The sequence below is a fragment of the Leuciscus leuciscus genome (genome assembly GCF_965113295.1).
Source record: "Leuciscus leuciscus genome assembly, chromosome: 3".
NCBI lineage: Eukaryota > Metazoa > Chordata > Actinopteri > Cypriniformes > Leuciscidae > Leuciscus > Leuciscus leuciscus.
In genome coordinates this window covers 49,697,793-49,716,493 of record NC_138727.1, presented here as the reverse complement: position 1 = coordinate 49,716,493, position 18,701 = coordinate 49,697,793, and the positions used below count along the sequence as shown (strand labels likewise).

Below are 18,701 nucleotides of genomic sequence, written 5' to 3'. Positions count from 1 at the left end.
TCTTTGTCGCTTTCATAAGCTTTGAATTGATAAACTTTAGGTGGCAAGATTTGTGTGAAGAATCAGAATGTGAAGCAAAATTGCTAGCAGTTTCATCATTCCCAAAATAGAGTTTAGTTGGAAGATTGTCAATCGCCCTGAATTGCTCGACATTAGCAAGAAATGATCTATAGGCATCAGATTTATCACCACTTGTCCCAGGTTTCTGCAAGGGACATCTCAGGGGTTCAGAGGTGTCTTTCTGGCTAATAATACATAGAGCCCAGTTCAGCTCCATGTTGAAGTTTCAGAAACTAATGTTATGTAAGCATAAAAGAACGAATGAATCAAGACATTCTGACCTGCAACACGTCTACAATAGGAAACCAAAATAACTGAAAGTACATCTAGATATGTACTGTCACACACAAACAGGATTTAATGGGATGTGAGGCAGCCTAAAAACTAATGACCAAACTAAACTCAGTAGATAGCTATATGAATGAATAGTTGAATTGAAAAATAAAAGAGAAAACCAAGATCTCTGAACATTTAAGCATTTTTGATGCCTTTTTTAATAATTACGCCTATATAATACAGGGATTTTTTTTGGGGGGGGGGGGGGGGGGGGGGGTTGAGGTAGCCTATAAGGTGTCTTGGCACTCTTTTTTTACACTTATAATTTGGAAGATCTAGTGGCCTGAGCACAAATTAACAAAAGGAAGCTTATTCAGTGGTCTTAAAAGGCCATTACCCTGAAAGTAAAAAAAAATTAAAAAAATAAAAAGGTCCTAAAGAAGCTTCATGTAAAATGTGATGCTTTTATCACCTCAGTAACAGTATTATTTAATATGAGCACTACCCAACTGGACTACAACACTGGTCTGTGTCTCCCTCTGTTGACGGAAATTATAAAGACATTTTTAGCAATTTGTGTTCATAGCAATTTATGTTCATCTTTAATATTTTGCTTCAGGAAGCTGATGTTACATAATGGAAAAGTACAACTTCCTGATGCAGAGTTAAGGGTCTTCTGTTGGGAAATTATTAAAACAATATGGAATAGTGACAGACTCTAAGACAAATCATGCTCGAAGCTTTTAATAATTTTAACAATCACCTAATTATTAAAGATGATACTTTTTAAAGATTTATGTAGCCTAGGCTTATACATGATGTAACCTATATATTTATGAACTCTAGAATGAAGTAACCGAGCTTCTCTCTCTCATTTTCTCGAGACAGTTTCGCATGTTGGCACGTTTGTGGCAGCACTTACGTCAATGAAGGACACCTTTCTCAGTGACACACACACACACACACACACACACACACACACGAATACTTTTATTTGGATCTGAAAGACATTACAAAGAAAACAAGATCCAAATACTCTGGGAAGAGTCTTTGACAAGGTAACAGATCTACAGTTCATTCATGGCTCACATACTTGTACAGGTCCACACACACACACACACACACACACACACACACACACACACACACACACACACACACACACACTACATTTTGTCATTTAGCAGACGCCTTTGTCCAAAGCGACTTGCAAATCAGGACTAAAGCAAGCGAGTCATTATGAAGAGGCAAAAACAATGAAGAAATATGAATAGAAATACCATGTTATTGACATGACTTTCCTGACCTTTAAATATTTAAAGGCCAGATTGTGAAGAATGCAGCAGCACTACCTACCAATTGGATGTTCTCCGCTCTTTTTTTGTTTCTCAATCCCTCTATTCAATTCTTCCACTTCACTGAAATAGTAAATGGAGAACATAATCACATAATGATGTTAACGCTTAAAAAAGGATACATTGGACATTGTGTAAAAAAAAAAAGCTCAGTCGTGTTGGTGTTTGCAGTGCTGACTTCAGAAGAGCAAAAAGGGTGTCCTGTTGTTCTTCATGGTCAAGGTAGACGGGCACCAGGCAAGAGGACCTCTGAGGAAACAACTCTGCAGTCTTCCCGTTGAGTACGCCCTACAGGCAAATTATTTTGCCACAATTATTACAATTATTTTGTGGTAATAAGATTTTTAAGTGTATTGTGTGGTTGGTGTCAGTGAAGGAACAACTGAGTGCTTACCCTTGCAAATAGACAGATGCTTCATGAAGGTTTACATAACAGCATTGAGTTACAGTGGAAACACTGCCTTGCTCTGCAATCTAATCCACATCTGTGAATGGTATACCCTAAAATATAAATACAATAAACTGTAGTATTATTATGATGATCATAAGTGTAAATTCACGAGTTTACACTTACATATAATTTGAAGGGTAAAGTTTAATGCGTATTTGGCGTGCTGTCCGGAGGGAGGGCTCCGAGCTCGGAGTTCGGCCCGAACCCAGAGTACTCCCCCCGTATGTAAGTGTTTAGGACTAGAAGGGTGGAGAAGGGGTGGTGGAGGGATGCTGCAAAACTGTCAATGGAATGAGGTGAGACTGCTGAGTATATATGCACCTCTTACCATTGATTGCTGAGTGCTCTCCACCTGTGTTAATTATCTGAACGTGCTCCTCCCGAACCTTGTTAATAAAACATCATTTATGAGAACCCAAAATCAAAAAAAAAAAAAAATTGACAATCATAACATCAAGGCTACTTTTCATGCTTATTATACATGTTACATACATAACTCAATTTGCATTTCCCAAAAGTATGTTTGCAAACGTTACCTTCATGGAGAACTGCGCATCTGAAATGACTCTCCAAATGGGATTTCACTTTGATCAACTTTGTTAGGTGAAGCCAAGCAGAACTGCAGGATCTTCCTGGATTGTTGTTTCGTGAAAAGGAGAGAGTCCAATTGGTCAAATTAAACATTTTAAGTTCATTTCATAAAAATAAATAGACAAATTACACCTAAGCCTAGTACTGGACCAACTTCTTTTTTTGATACTTTTGATTTTTCCACTGAGAACTTAAATCCCCATTTTATTCCCCAATTTTCAACTTGATCAATTCCTTCCTGCATCTTCTTTAAAATATACTCAACATTTCTACCTTTCTTCCATAAAGCACCATCATCTGTGAATAAAGACCTCCCTATATCCCCTGGAAGATTTAAATAAATATCATTAATCATAATGGAGAATAAAGTTGGACTAATCACACTCCCCTGTGGTGTCCCATTTTCTACAGCATATTGCTTTGATAAATCGAACCCAACTTTCTAAATTCAATATTATAAATATACATATTTATTTAATATAATAGATATAACATTTTCAATATTATAAATATAAATAACAAATTTTTCTTAAATATATACATGCATGTGTGTGTATTTATATATACAAAAATAATTATACACAGTACACACACACATATATTATCTGAACACAAACTTCTATTTTGGATGGGATTAATAGTTTCACAGCCCTAGTGCTAATTAATACTAGTAACATGCTAATCATGTTGTTTCTGACTGAGCTGCTGTACTGCAATATGGTGCGCGACCGCGAAGCGGTTTGTGCGCCGGGATCATTCTGCGGCCCCCCCTGCATAACTGAGGGTCTCTTGGGCTACTCGTGAGAATCGAGTATCAATGCCGAACTGTGATCGCGTATAATTGCGACTGCGTCGCTGTTTTGCCTCGACATCCATCAGGATAGTAACTTCTAGCTGCTGTGTCTCTGTTGCACGTACATCGATTGTGCAATTCGTCTGACTGTGCGAGCTGGCTGGCTGTCTCCTTTGGCCGCCGTCTGTTGAATTTCATTGGTTTGAAGCATCTTGTATGTATGAATGTATGTTTGATTATTTGGTTTATTTCAATGTCAACTTGTTTTTTTGTGGTACTGAGTCCTAATTATGTCAAGTGGTTTAGATCTTTGAATTATTTGACTTGTTTTATTCGTTTGGATTGTGTTCATGTTTTGTGTTTTTTTTTATTTTGTCTTTGTTGCAGGAGCTGGGGGTTTCTGGAGGGTGAAGGCAAAGCTGCCATTTGTGTGGTGTGTTCACACCTAGTGCTGTGTGTTGTTGTGTCGCAATCTTTTGTGGTAACATATCGCAATCTTTTGTGGTAACAGAACGGCCTCTAGAAGATCAGATACCAAAGGCGCGTTCAGTATCGGACGTCCGTCTGACTTTAAGAACTTTCTGTGCTTCCATAGAGCACCAAAATCGTGCGTGACCCCGAAAGCATATCTCGAGTCTGTGTAAATTGTTACGCATTCGTTTTCCATAATTTTACACGCTTCTGTTAAAGCAACCAATTCAGCTGCTTGCGCCGAATATTTTGATGGCAATTTGCCACTTTTTACAACTTCAAATTCTGTGGTTACCGCATAACCAACCTTATGCTGACCTGTTTGTGGATCTTGTGTCGCCGATCCATCCACAAAGAGGACAGTTTCGCCATCATCCAGTGGCATGTCTGAGAGATCTGGACGAGGTGTGCACACCTGCTCCAGAGCTGTCAGACAGCAATGATGCTCATCTCCGTCTGTTGCTACGGGTAAAAGTGTCGCTGGGTTAAGTGTGGTACAACGTTTAACAGTTATGTTTGGCATATCCAACAGGATTGTGTGATATCTCAACCACCTTGCTGTAGACAAATGTGATGTTTTCTGCTCTTGCAAAATCATGGACACTGAGTGTGGCACATGTAATGTCAGATTACTATACCCCACAAATTCCCTGGAAGCCATCACGGCCTGTTCAGCTGCGGCCACAGCCCGTAAACAGTACGGCAGGCCGGCGGCTACTGGATCTAGCTTTGTTGAAAAATACCCCACAGGTCTCAGTTTATCTCCATGAATTTGCAGGAGCACAGAAGTTGAAAAACCATTTTTCTCATCTACCATTTGCACAAAATCCCGGTCGGCTATAGGCAGGCCCAGGGCAGGAGCCAAAGCCAGTTGCGTTTTCATTTCAGAAAACGCTTCCTCTGCTTCCTTTGTCCAAGTCAGTTTGTCACATGATTTCATCCCTTTCCCTGCAGTAAGGGCTCGTAAGGGCTGCTCAATAATTGCATAATTGGGAATAAATGTACGACAATAAGCACACATTCCCAAAAATGACAATAGCTGTTTCATTGTGACTGGCCTTGGCACCTCCCTGATGCCCTGCACCCTCTTCTCAGAGAGTGATTTACTGTTAGGACTAAGCACATGCCCTAAAAAGGTCACTTCCTGACTTTGTGTCCCTCTCTCGCCAGATGCTTCAAGAGAGACACAGAATCAGCCACACATGTTTTCTCATCACATGCACAGATCAACAAATCATCCACATACTGAAGTAATGCCGTTCCATCTGTCAATTTCAAAGGCTCGAGGCTTCTTCGAAGCGCTTCGTTGTAAGCGGTCGGACTCTCGCAAAATCCCTGACATAATCTCGTAAAGGTATAACCTTTACCATTAAAATCAAATGCAAACCAAAATTTACTTTTTTCATCCACTGGGACGCTAAAAAAAGCATTAGCCAAATCCACTACAGTGAAATACTTTGCATTTTGCGGAATTTGGGAGAGTATGGTATATGGGTTTGGAACCCGCACCGCTCGGGCAATGACAGCTGCATTCACCGCCTGGAGGTCCTGAACGAAACGGTATTCTGTTTCAGCATTCTTGTCACGAATCTTTTTAACAGGCAAAATCGGAGTGCGCACTGGAGAATCTGGACAGGGAACAATTATTCCTTCTTTTAATAAAGACTCAAACACTGGCAAAATCCCCCGCAATGCCTCCTTTTTTAAAGGATATTGCGGTTGACATGGCCTGTAATCAGATTTTGCAGTAATCATAACTGGTTCACAACCCCTGATTAACCCCACATCATATTTATGTTTTGCCCACAGTTCAGGAGGTACTTCTGTCAATGCACTGTGAGTGTCAGCGACAGAAATAGCCCCTCCCTTCCTGTTCTCCAATGCACACTTCTCAGTCACTCGTACAGTTCGCCTCACTCCAACCATAAAATCACATGTTGACTGAAAAGCCCCAACTGCTTTGCTGTGTTTTGACCCTTCACCTGTTTCTTCCCAATCAGTGGCTCTCACACATTCTCCCACAAACAGGCCCAAATCCCCCCACGCTTGCTCTGTGGCCTTGGTCACAGATAAGTGTGGAACACTTTCTCCTGCAATCAAAAACAGCCTTTGCTGTTTGTCTGTTAAACTAGCTGAAAGCGCACACACATTTTCTGTCCAGAAAATTTTATCAAACCTTAAAGTCTCGTTTTCTGTACTGTTAAACCAGTTTTCTTCATATTGTGGTTCTCGTTCAATAACAACGTGTGATGTGCAATGCATTTTGTCAGGTGCCATACAATCTGTTTTCCCAGACGTCGTTCGGCTTTTTGCCAGTTTCAGAATCATATTTGCCCAATCTGAATCACTTATCTGCCATTCATATGCCCATTTTGGGTCAAATTTTAAACAGCACGCCTCAGGATTTTCCTCAATTGATATCCCTGATGGCCCTGCTGTTAATGTCAAATTTAATTCACACATTAAATCTCTGGCCATTAGCGGTGTCGGACAGTTTGTTGAACAGAGGAACGCATGCCTCAATGTTGTTCCCTTTTCTGTCTCACACACTAAGGGCTCCGTGAAATTTTCAAAAATTACATGACCCGAAGCCGACATGCTTTTATACACAGAATCTGTTAATGTCGGTGGGCATGGCAAATCACACGGTCTTATTGTTGAGCGGCAGGCGCCACTATCGACAAGAAAGTTTACAAGTGACCCATTCACTAACATTGGATATCTTGGCATTTGTGAAAACGCCTCACTTTTATACATTTTTAAGCATTCCTCAGAAACATCCATACTCAAAACTTTATCAGATATACATAAAGGTTTGCAAGCATTTTCTTCGTTGCAGAGAGCGGGACAGTGAGAATCAGTGTATGTGTGTGTGTGTGTTTGTTGTGTTAAAATAAAATGTTCACTTCCCTTTTCTTGAGCTGGAAACTGGCCTCCCGTCTGCCGCCTTTCCCTCTCGCGCTCTCCGCACAGCTGCTGGCTTCAATCCGCCTTTATCGCCTCAGGACAATTTTCAGCCCAATGTCCCTCTTTCTTGCACATTTTGCACTTTGTACACTGTCTCATCATGTGATCATCCGACTCACACACAAGACACTTCCCTTTCTTCTGGTCCCTCTTCTTCCTTCTTTGATGGTTGTTGCTTCTTCCATACGGAAATGCCACTTTCGCCAGCTGCATTCCGCCTGTTTGCTGCATTCCGCCTGTCAGCTGCATTCCGGCTGTCAGCTGCATTCCGCCTGTCAGCTGCGCGGTTTCTTCCGCGTGCAGCGCGTGCGCCAGTGCATTTGACAGTCTACCGTGCTTCCACTCGATGTAACTGATTTTCACTGCCATTGAAATTTCTGGTTTCAACCCAGTCAGAAAACAGCCGAGGAGATGCGACTCCCATGTAGAGGGGCGATCTCCTCTATTGTTCGGCTCTACAAGGCCGCTGTTCTGTCTAAATGTCTCAAACAGTCTTACATAATAGTCACCGACCCGTTCGTCTGGCCGTTGACGGCAGCAGCTTATCTTTTCAGTGTCCACACGTGCTGGAAACACATCTCTTATTGCTCGTGCCAGGTCCAGGACAGCTCCTCTGTAATCGCCGTTTGCCCTGTCCGTCCAGTCTCTGTGCATGCGCCTGTGGTCTTCAATCTGTATTCGACCGGTCACCAGCTGCCACTTAGCGGCCCCTAGCTTCATGCCTAGCAGCCTCTTCAGCTCTTGTGTAGTGGGGCTGAATTCTTGGCAGAATTTGATCAGTTCTTCAGCGAATCTGTCCCCCGCGTCCTCAGGGTTTGGCAGAACTGTCATGCACTCTTTCAAGTCGGACTCGTTCCACGGTCTGTGCACGTAAATAGGGCCGTCAGTACCTGCTACTTCCACCATTGGCGCGGTGAAGCTCTCTGGCTCGCTTTTCACCTTTGATCTTGTGTTCATCGGTCTCTTTCGTTTGCCGACCCCCTTGTCTTCGTCCGGAGTGTCGTAAACGGCGTCATCCTCTTCTTCGTCCTCCGTGTCCTCTTCACCTTCCGTGTCTACTGGTCGTGCTCGCTTGATTGGCTTTGTCGGTTTCACAGGCTTTTTGGGCTTTTTTGCAGTCTTTACTTGCTTCTTTGGTTCTGGCTCTGTTTCGGATTCCATCTCTGTCTCTGGCTTTGGCAGTCTCGGCGGAGAGCGGTCAAGGTCGTGGTCAAGCTTCAGCGCTGCCAATTTCTGCTCAGGGACGTGTGTCAGTCCTGCATAAGCCGGCGGAGCATTCTGCGCGCTCGGCGCACTCGGTGCCGGGTTTACATGTGGGAAAACACAAACACAAACATTCCGTTCATTAGCTGGTGTAGGTGTCACATGTCTCTCACATGCATTCATATTTTCCTCACCACATTTACTCACGCACACGCTGTCAGGTGCCGTGGGCACAGATTTTTCACACACATCACTCTGCTTTTCATTCATAGCCATTTCTTGCTTTTTCTGCATTCTGCATTCTCTCTTTCTTGCTTCTTCCATCCAACATTCAACCGTTGCATCACAGTTTTTACACACATGTCTAGCGCACGTACAGCAGCCTAGTGTTTTGTTGCTGCGCTTCTCAATTGGCTCTTTAACCATTCTTAATCTTGTGGTGCTTAATGTTCCTTCTTTCGGAAAATCATGATGTCTTATGAGCTTCCCTATGTCTTTCAAGCCCTTTTTCCCATGATTTTTCTTCATTGCACAGTATACCGGTGTGCAGTATTTACTATTAGATGTCCCCATAATGGCTGTTATTTTCCCTCTGTCACTATTGCCTGTGGATTTTACTTCAGCGCGCTTACTCTGACTTTCACCGGAAATCAGGAAAGGTTTGGAATACATTTTTCTGCATACTCTCAATTGACTCCCTGGAAGTGTTCCAGTGATCAATTATTTCAGCTCCTATTAATCTCACAATAACGAGTACTCGGCTTCGGTCTGGACAATCTCTTGACCTACCCTAGGTCTCAATTTCCGTTCCCTTTTTAAAAGCCTTCTTTTCCTCGTACCACAGCTCTAGTTTCAGTTCTCAAATACAGCCACTATGGTTCATCCACAAAATTTTCATTTCCAAATCCCCAAATGAAAAAAAAAATGTGCTGTCTCTTACCCAAGATTTTCTGTTGCCACCTGGGTTCTTTTCCGAATTCCAGTGGAAGTCCTCCCGGGCCTGAAGCGGCTGGTTCTCCTTCTCTTAACACTTTCGAGGTGAGACTGAAGCCTGTTGCATTCAGGGCGTTCCCCCCACCGTCCGCTGATCAGGTCCAGAAGGCCTTTCAAGGAATATCGATCCCACTTCTGACACCAACTGTTGTGGCAGTTTAATTCACTAAACAATCATCTTTGGCATAAGAGACAGTCTGGAATCAAATGATCATTAAAAAGTAATTTATTGTCTTGCAAGAGGCCCAATTGCCACACAGAGGTAGACAGTACAGTCTATGAAACAAGTGCGACCAGGAGGGAGGGGCAGGCCAGTCTTTATACTCTGTTATTGTTATCTTCCAAGGTTCTTTAAACTCCAGAGATGGATAAGACACCACCAGTGATCCTATTATACTGAACTTTAGTTTAGCTTAACTTACAGCCTGCAAGTCCTAAATTGGACAGCCCTTTGACCTTAGGGGTCAGGGCTTCAGCCTTCAAAGCTCTCCCCCTCTTTCTCCTGCTTCGCAGGCGTTTCACATCAATCATTATATCACATAGTCAGCAACACACATAGTAGTCAATCTAGTGTATGTTAATGAAAATCAAAGTAAGTAATGAAAATCAAAAATCTCCCATTACAGTGTCTTCTGGCATTTAACCCTTCACGTGTGTGTGTGTATTTGTAGTGGATTATTTGGGCGGGTTTGTTTTCCAATTTGGCAGCTGGCCCGGACCTCCAGATACCTCTGCTCCTGGTTGAGTTTCTATAAATTGAGGTTATTTACTGTGTGTGTATGAGTAGATGCTAATTGATGGTGTTCAGTTATTATAATGCCAGTGTAAGAGTTTTAACTTTGAATTTCCAACTATTTAGTCGACATTGACAAAGAAAATAAAACTTTTCTACTTCTGTATATACGACTCGTGTCCTCTCACCCACTCACTCAAAACGAACCTGTGTGCCCTTAGGGCTATTTCCCCGGTTTCCCGGGGTGGCGTAGTTGATCATATATTGCCATTTCTGTTAAAAGTGTGGTAAACCTTTCTCAATCCTCTTACTCTCGCACCGCTACATATATTTAATGTACATTTGTTTATTGTTTTGAAAAGCAGACGTGTAATAAGCTTGATGACATGCAGTCATATGGATATTATCACAAAAACATTTTCAGCTTTCTGTCCTGGGGCCCGTTCTTCGTACGTCGCTAACTCAGTTAGCTGGATTTGATTGTTGGCGATTTGGCATGATCTTGGATTGTTTGGTTCAATGAACAAAGTAATTATGCAATTATTAAAATACAAATATATAGGCTATTAAGTGATAAAAGACATCTAACATGGCCACTTCTAACAGATTTAAATTGTCTGCTACTTTTTGCCAGCCCTCTCTCTCCTGGCTTTTGTAGACTTTGAGGTGTTCCCTGGCGTTTTAATTAAACATTAAAATTCCGAATAAACTTCGACTATTAGTTCTTGCTCTGCTGAGGAGAAAAACTGAGCCCGCCCTTTGGCCACGCTGAGCAGCCAATAGCAGCGTTGCTGATCAATGTTTCTACTATCGATGCATATCCGCTTTTAAACCAGCGCATGAACGCGCAATTATCTCACTAACTCAATCCAGCTATACTAATCATAACCGGCAGGTGTGTTCGAAGAACCTAATTAGCCAGATCATGATTACCACGATGATATCATCTTGGATGTCTCATTAGATCTCGGATGTTTTAAGCAACGTACGAAGAATGGGCCCCTGATCACTCTGTAATATATTTAGTTTTTTATGTTTATATTAATGCACTGAAATGTTATGTAATAAATCTACTGTACATGCAGGAGAAGTTTATCAACTAAAGATTATCTTTACCCTGGAATGCTTGACATTAAATATTTCAGATTTAGACAGAATATAAAAAAAGTTTGTTTTTCGTTGATTATCATATTTGACACATCAGTCTTTTATGGCTCATATAGTCGGATATAGTGAGAATATGTAGGGGGGGGGCCCTTATTCACAGGCCCAAACTGAGCAAAAATATGAAATTTGGGGCAGTTGCTGATATTTATATTGCCAAAAAGTAAGAAGAATTTCTGATCGCTTGTAATGTAAATCAATCTTTATAACAGTATAACAGACTACTTACATAAAATGCATATAAATATCAGTCGTCACTCTATATCTGATGATATCAAATGATAGTTTTATGATCAAAGCTCTGTAGTTTTAAAACATATAATGTAATGCAATTCAATGTTGATTGAGAGATTAACAACAAAAAAAAACCTTCCTCAAAAGCCTGATGATCATATTTGATACATTTGAACAAGATAAAAAAACAAAACATAATCAAGTAAACCTTAGCTGGTTCAGTTTAGTAGGTGTTCTTCTTGAAATATTACTAGCAATAAAAAGCTTTTCTGATTATATATTTCACAGCAAAAGACACGTGAACCATGAGCTGAATTAGGGGGACGATTATACAATTTTACTAAAACCATTTACTTGCTAAAAGAATATAAAGCATCAGTCGGACGACAGAAGACATGTAGTAGATTGAGTGCAACAGGTTTTATCATTGATCATTTAAAGGCCTTAGAAATGTGTGTATCAAGTATAATACAGTCGACTTTATAGGATTAACTATAATTTGTGCACATGAACACGTCATTTGCGGCATCTACTGGTGTCTCATCTTCACTCAGCGTGAGGAAGAGGATGTTGAGCAGAACGCAGCTCGACAGGGAGCACAGCGGCATCCTCCACCTAAAACACACAGCATCAGAGCTGAACACTGGGACACACAGCAGCAAAAACAACTCAGAGATGCGTTTCTCAACTGGCTGGAACAAACACAAAAGCTATGGGCTGAAATATGTGCCACCAGAAACTGAATCATTTATATTTGAATTTGAATGGCTAAACTTGAATAACTGCATTGAAAAACTGAATTTGAATCACATAATTTGAAATTGTATTGTTTAATTTGATTAATTGCAATAAAAAACTGAATTTGAATTGTATAATTTGAAATTGAATTTATTTGTTTGGAACTGAAGTCCAATACAATTTGATCCTCACTGAAAATTCAACTCTCTATATATCCTCACATTCAGTTCTCACAATTCAGATTCAGATCACTAAATTCAATTTCAAGTTACTGTGACAGACATCCGACTAGTTGGAGGATGAAGGAAGAGCAATCGAGCGCAGATCGATATCGATAGATAGAGTTCAGTGTCGCAGGATCATCAGCACTAAATATGCCAGACTGTTGTGCTGCTTATGGATGTTTGAACGAAAGAAATGGGGAAAAAAAATAACAGCAAGGGATAACATTTCACAGGTGAGAATGTTTTATGATATACTGCTGCCTTCGACCTCCAATCTGAGGTCCGGCGGTGGCGGGAGGTGGAGAGTTCCATGGCCCGCGGCAGCGTCTCTTCTCCCGGGCAGGAACACAGCTTCACCTCGCTGCTGCACCCAGTGGCGTCATGCCCATTCAAAGTGAGGGGGCACGTGCCCCCTCAGATTTTTCCTCCCTGATAATTTTTTTGTCACAACTTTATTCCTATTATGCTCAGTGCTTTAAGTGGGCCGGTACGCGCCGGTACTCAGTACCGCCACTTCCAAATATAGCTCTTGAGCGTACCGCCACCTCTCCGTGCGCCCAGAACGTGCTTTTAGCGTACCGGTACGCTCATTTGCACACCTGTTTTAATCCTTTGGCTGCGCTGACGCTTTTCAGAGCGCCCTTCACAATGCACGCTTCCTAATTCATCCCACCGAGAGCAGAGACTATTACCCATACATACACCCTTGAGTTTTACAAGTGAAAAGCGCATGCGTCCCTTTTGCCGCTGTCAGTGTCAACAACTCAACGTGGTTCGGAGAGGGTGTGTGAAACGCGCAACCATAGCTGCTCGGTTAAAATACAAATACAATGAACACTTAATATGCTCTCCTGGCTTCAGACTCTGAGTCTGAGTAGTAAAAGAAAATGATTTGTACAGTATTTCTCATTTTTCATTTGTTGTTGGCTACTGTGTATTTTGCTGAATCTGCTTTTGTATATTTTTCAAGGGTAAAGAAATGAAGTCATCTTCAAGACTCATGTTTATGTTCTACTCTTCAATGGTTATTATGTTATTATGTTTTATAATTTATTTTATGTACATTTTGCTCAATTTTTTCAATACCCTTTTGCACATTTTATTTATGTTCAGTAGCTCTTTCTACTGTAGCTCTTTCTAAGGGTATTTTTTCAATACACTTTTGCACATTTTATTTATGTTCAGTAGCTCTTTCTAGCTCAAGCAAATACACAAACTAATAAAAGGATTTATTATTTTTTAAGGTCGTCTGTTGACTGCTGTATATAAAACCCCTTCAATATAGTTGTTGTTACCCCTGGGGAGGAGGGGAGTCAGCAACAAATAAATAAATAAATAAATAAATAAATAAATAATAATAGTACCGGCACCTCTTTTGGGCCACTTAAAGCATTATGCTCCATAATATACCAGAGCCTATAACGACTCAAATGTATTCTTCTGGATGTGTAATAAATCGGTCAGCAATGCATCAGCCCGCCCCTTTTTCCTAATATGGTGTCTGTGTATATCAAATCTAGAGCGCTACGCGCGAATCTTTGCTGTGTATGTTCAAGCAACTCACTCGTCTCGCACGTTGAGCTGGCAATGTTTTACAGATGGTCTTGAAGTGGTAAGTGGGCAAAGCAACAAATCGGCATTGAATTAGTTATCGGATGATATTAAAAGGTAGTGGGATTATTTGTGGTTGACCTGGAATTTTTAACTTGATCAAAAAGTTATGGATTTGATATTAGCTGCGAATTCAGAGCATTAACTTAAGTTGTGTCAGTGTAACGTTATCGATAGCTAGCCTCGTCTAACCGTAAACTAGTTGGCTAACGTTACTGCCATACAAAGCCATAGTAACGTTATCTGATCGGTTTTGATTACTTTTTTTACATTTCTGTCAAATATTAACCATTTTCAAATAAACGGGGTAGTGTTAACCTTATTCAGCACTGAAATCTGTCAAACTTCTTTCAAAGTCCTTCATCACATATTAATATTAAAATAACTTAATTTCAGAGCACCACAAAGTCAGACCTCAGCACCTTTAATGTAAGATCGTTCTTAGGTCACATACCAATTATCATAACATAAAAACTGCAATACTGTTTTTAAAATCATGTGTAGTAGGCCTAAGTGTACAGTAAGTGTGTGTGTAAACATGCTTTAATGATGTAGACTTCAAAAGCTTTTGAATTTGAGCTTACAGTTCTTTCATCAACCTGTCTTTTACATAAACTTACAAAATAGATACTTTAACTTAGTCCTCAGATAGAGGAGGGTTGCTGCTAGCTCCGTTAAGGTATTTCTGTCCCTCCCAAACTGCATTGAAATGGTATGTTTAGCAGCCAGAATGAAAAAAAAATTCTCCCCCTGACCCCTCCAAACATGATCCATATCACCCGTCAGAAAACAATTGCAATGTCTCAGATTGTGCCCCCCCAGAATTTTGGCTTGCATGACGCCCCTGGCTGCACCGGTCCCCGCTGATCTAGATGGGACCGGCCAAAGACAGAGTGGTGATCGGGAGGCCGTACTGCTGGGCCCGCTGGAGGGAAGGGAAGCCCGGGAGAATCAGAACCAGGACTGAGCGGAGCGGACTGTCACAGCCTTCTGAAGTTTAAATCACAGGTTTCCTAAAGGAAGTCTGGCGGGACTCGGACTGTGGACGACGAAACCTGACTTTAAAGGCACAATATGTCGTTTTTTTGCTTTAAAAATAGCAAAAATCACTATATATATGTTATATATATTTTTTTGTTGTGTACTTACATTATCCAGATTTGTTGAACTGTCATTGCAAAACTCTACACACAAATCCCTTCATTTCTCATTGCCTACACCATGTTGTCATGTATAAAGCACTAGCATTCAATATTGTTCACTCAGGTCAGCACAGCTTCAGCTCAGTTAGCACACAATTACCCAAGTGGAAACGCTAAGAGTCAAAATTGATCACACACCAATCAGAACCTTCAATAGATAGATAAAAGGGCCAGAATCAGTTCATTGGGTTTTGGAACAATGGATTCAGAAAGACATGAAGGAAGAGGTTGAGGACACTGGAGTGGAGGAGGAAGAGGATGAGGAAGGGGAAGGGCAAGGCCAAAAGAGACAGGCAGTGCCACTCTAGTTTCCCATGTCTTTGTCCATGGTATGACTATGAGGGAGGCTGGGCAACGAGTACAGCCAAACTTGAGTCGCTTCACCGTCGCCACGATCATAAGACCCTTCATGGAGAAAAACAGGTACAGTAGATGTACTTCAGACTGCTCTCTACAGTAACTGTTGAGTGCAGTACATTGTGCTGTTACAACACATACATGTACTGTAGCTGTAGCACTACACTACTGTAATAACAGGGTTTATACAGAGATTCTTAAATTGAATTTACTACCTTTTTACCACCTATTTTACTACCATCACAATATTTTTACTACCAACACGGCTTCAAACTTCAACTGTAGCAGTGTTAAGTGTTAAGTAAAGTGACAAGTAAAGACATGAAATATCTTTCCAAAATGAATTAATAACATATTTAATCACAATTTAATGAGGCAATTATAACTTAATTTCAACACTGAGAGGGAGAGATAGAGAACCAGAGAGACTTAAACCTCTGTCTTTGGGTCCGACTCAAAATAAAAATAAATTCATGGAAGTTTAGTAAGGAAATAGGCCTGCACACGTAAGTTACCCTAATTGAAAACCATATAGACCAGGGGTGTCCAAACTTTTTTTAGTGAGGGCCAAATACAGAAAAATAAACAAAGGGCCGGGCCACACACAGAGGTGACATATTGACACAATACACAATACTGTATTTTTACAACCTGGCTATAAAACGCTATAAATCCATCCATATTTTTTTCCAAAACGCTATAAATCCATCCATATTTTTTCCCAAAACGCTATAAATCCATCCATATTTTTTTCCAAAACGCTATAAATCCATCCATATTTTTTTTCAAAACGCTATTAATCTATCCAGATTTTTTTCCAAAACGCTATTAATCCATCCAGATTTTTTTTCAAAAGCTATAAATCCATATTTTTTCCCAAAAAATTGTCTTTTTAAAAAGTATTTTGTCTTTTATTTCGTGTTTGCATTTGAGGAAAAAAACATGTTATGTAGCCTAACCGTTCGTTCTCCATTAAGGATGCTTTTAAAACTTTCACAGAGACATCAAACAGAAAACACAAAGCCGCTCTTTGAAACGAATTTCGTTTTGTATTAATTTTATCTTAATTTTAATCCATGTTTCATTATTTTGTATAATCACAACACGTTCAGACATGAACCGAAACTCAGCGTGTAGGTAGCCTAGGCTACTCGCCTCACAGACCTAAACAAATTAGAAATATCCTATATCTATTATCTACAGAAAGCTTGAAATTTCTACTTTTAAACAGAACCATTCAAAACTAAATAAAAGTAAGCTATAGGCTAATCCGTAAGAAATGCATTTTTCTCCGGCGCGTTCACTACTGTGAAGATCGCGAGTCAGTGTCAACTTCATCTTTGCAGCTGACACAGAAACACTTGTTTATTAATAAACAATTAAAATGTCATAATATTTTTTTTTACAGCGTTTAGGTGCCGTTTATATGAACGCGTCACCACTGCATGAGAGAGAGAGAGAGAGAGAGAGAGAGAGAGAGAGAGAGAGAGAGAGAGAGAGAGAGAGAGAGAGAGAGAGAGAGAGAGAGACACACACACACACACGCAAGGTCTCTCCCTCTCTGCCGTGCGCTCGCTACACGGTTTGCATGAGCGCTTTTGCTCGCTCGCTCGCTCTAGATTCGCAGGAGATTTTAACTAATTTCCAGGCATCATAACATTACAAAAGGCAATTGTAATATTTTTTTATTACTATTTTGGTATGATGAACATTCACCCGCCAGTGTGGCGGATAGCCTTTTGAGATTTACTCGCCAAACGGAAAATCTAACCGCACTTGGCGCGTGTTAATTTCGGACCCTGGCTGCGGGCCAATAAAAACTGGACCGCGGGCCGAAGTTTGGACACCCATGATATAGACCCAGTTAGATGGGGCTTCGAACATTTACTACCTCGTCAGATGACGTTTACTAATTTTTACTACTTTTTACTGGCCTTAATTTGGCATAATTTAATTTACTACCTTTTACTACCTTTTACAACCCCGCGGAAACCCTGAATAAAAAGAAATGCATCAAATTGCCTGAATGCTTCCATTTTGTAAAAAGGATGTGTTACAGTTACAGTAATCAGTACTTCTATTTTTCTACACAGAGATGATGAAATGGAAGAAGTCTGCCCAGAGGATTTCACCCCGCTGCCTGGCCAGGGCCAATATAGCCTGTGATGTGGACGAGATCCTCTGGCCTGACCCAGACCAAAGACGGGAATTTGCACCTTAATAATAACCATTTGACTTTCACACACACCAACACAAAGACAGAACAATAATAATGTGACAATGGCAAGTATCCTCTTCAGATGAGCTTCAATCAAATCTCAGGAAGACTTTTGACAAATACATTAAAAGCATCATCATCATTAAACCCTATTAAACACCCAGTTCCCCGAAAACACAGATGAAACTCAGCTCTGAAGTTCATTACTGTTAATGTAGCGATTGTGTTGAGCTGCTCACTTCACGGAGATGGCTGATAAAAATAACACTAATTCACTAATACATAAATGAGAGGAAGACTTTATTAGATCTTATACAAAAAATCCTGTACATTTATACACAGTAAATCCAGTAAAAGGTCATGTGGCTTCAGTGTTGATGATGATGTCTCTATAGTGGGTCCATATTCACAATCATTTAATATCTGTCAGTAAAATAAAACACAGACAGTACCAAATGCTGACACATCTGTTCAGAGGTTTGACTAGTTCAAATGACATTATTATATGATATGAATCAATACTTACAATAGTGTCTCCAGTTTATAATGTGGATTATCTTTTAAAGCAGAAAGACTCTTCACACTTGCATGTCGTAGTTTGTTCTCAGACAGATCCAGTTCTCTGAGGTGTGAGTTTGATCTCAGAGCTGAAGTCAGAGCAGCACAACCTTCAGCTGTGATCTTACACCCCAACAACCTGTAGAACAACGACACACACAATCACAGAAAGACTGAGATATTAACTAAGAAAGGAAAGGGTTAATTGTTTTTATTACTTCTTGCTTGATTGTGTGTTATCATATATCACTATAATCCAAAAACACAAGAACAATAATGTAAAATAATTTGATATATTTGAATATTTTCCACTTAAGATTAATTACATCAATTTCTCCAGGCTACAGACTTCCTTCAGTCCATCAGAGAGCAGATTCACTCCTGAGTCTTGCAGTTTATTCCCAGACAGCTTTAGTTCTCTGAGGTGTGAGTTTGTTCTCAAAGCTGAAGCCAGAGCAGCACAACCTTCATCTGTGATATTACAATTATCCAACCTGCAGAA

The 18,701-nt window shown here is 40.5% G+C and overlaps 2 protein-coding genes and 1 long non-coding RNA gene across 3 annotated transcripts in view; all 3 read right to left on the bottom strand.

The window, feature by feature from the left end:
* Positions 1-18,701, bottom strand: part of LOC309494997 (uncharacterized protein) — a 730,899-nt gene that overhangs the window by 245,916 nt on the left and 466,282 nt on the right. The window contains exons 35-36 of the mRNA XM_082164514.1: positions 18,526-18,693; positions 18,310-18,338 (exon numbers count right to left, since the gene is read on the bottom strand). Coding sequence (XP_082020640.1) covers positions 18,310-18,338; positions 18,526-18,693 — 197 coding nt within the window. The remainder of the gene's footprint in view (positions 1-18,309; positions 18,339-18,525; positions 18,694-18,701) is intronic.
* On the bottom strand, positions 1,966-3,241 carry LOC309495029. The gene is made up of 3 exons (XR_014204517.1): positions 2,679-3,241; positions 2,086-2,192; positions 1,966-1,979 (listed from the first exon to the last, which is right to left on the bottom strand). It is a non-coding gene; the product is annotated as an uncharacterized lncRNA (long non-coding RNA).
* LOC309495005 (uncharacterized protein) lies at positions 5,867-8,521 on the bottom strand. Its single transcript, XM_082164528.1, has 2 exons — positions 7,237-8,521; positions 5,867-7,200 (listed from the first exon to the last, which is right to left on the bottom strand). Exons 1-2 carry the CDS (start codon positions 8,489-8,491, stop codon positions 6,980-6,982), a joined length of 1,476 nt encoding a protein of 491 aa, XP_082020654.1. The 5' UTR covers positions 8,492-8,521; the 3' UTR covers positions 5,867-6,979.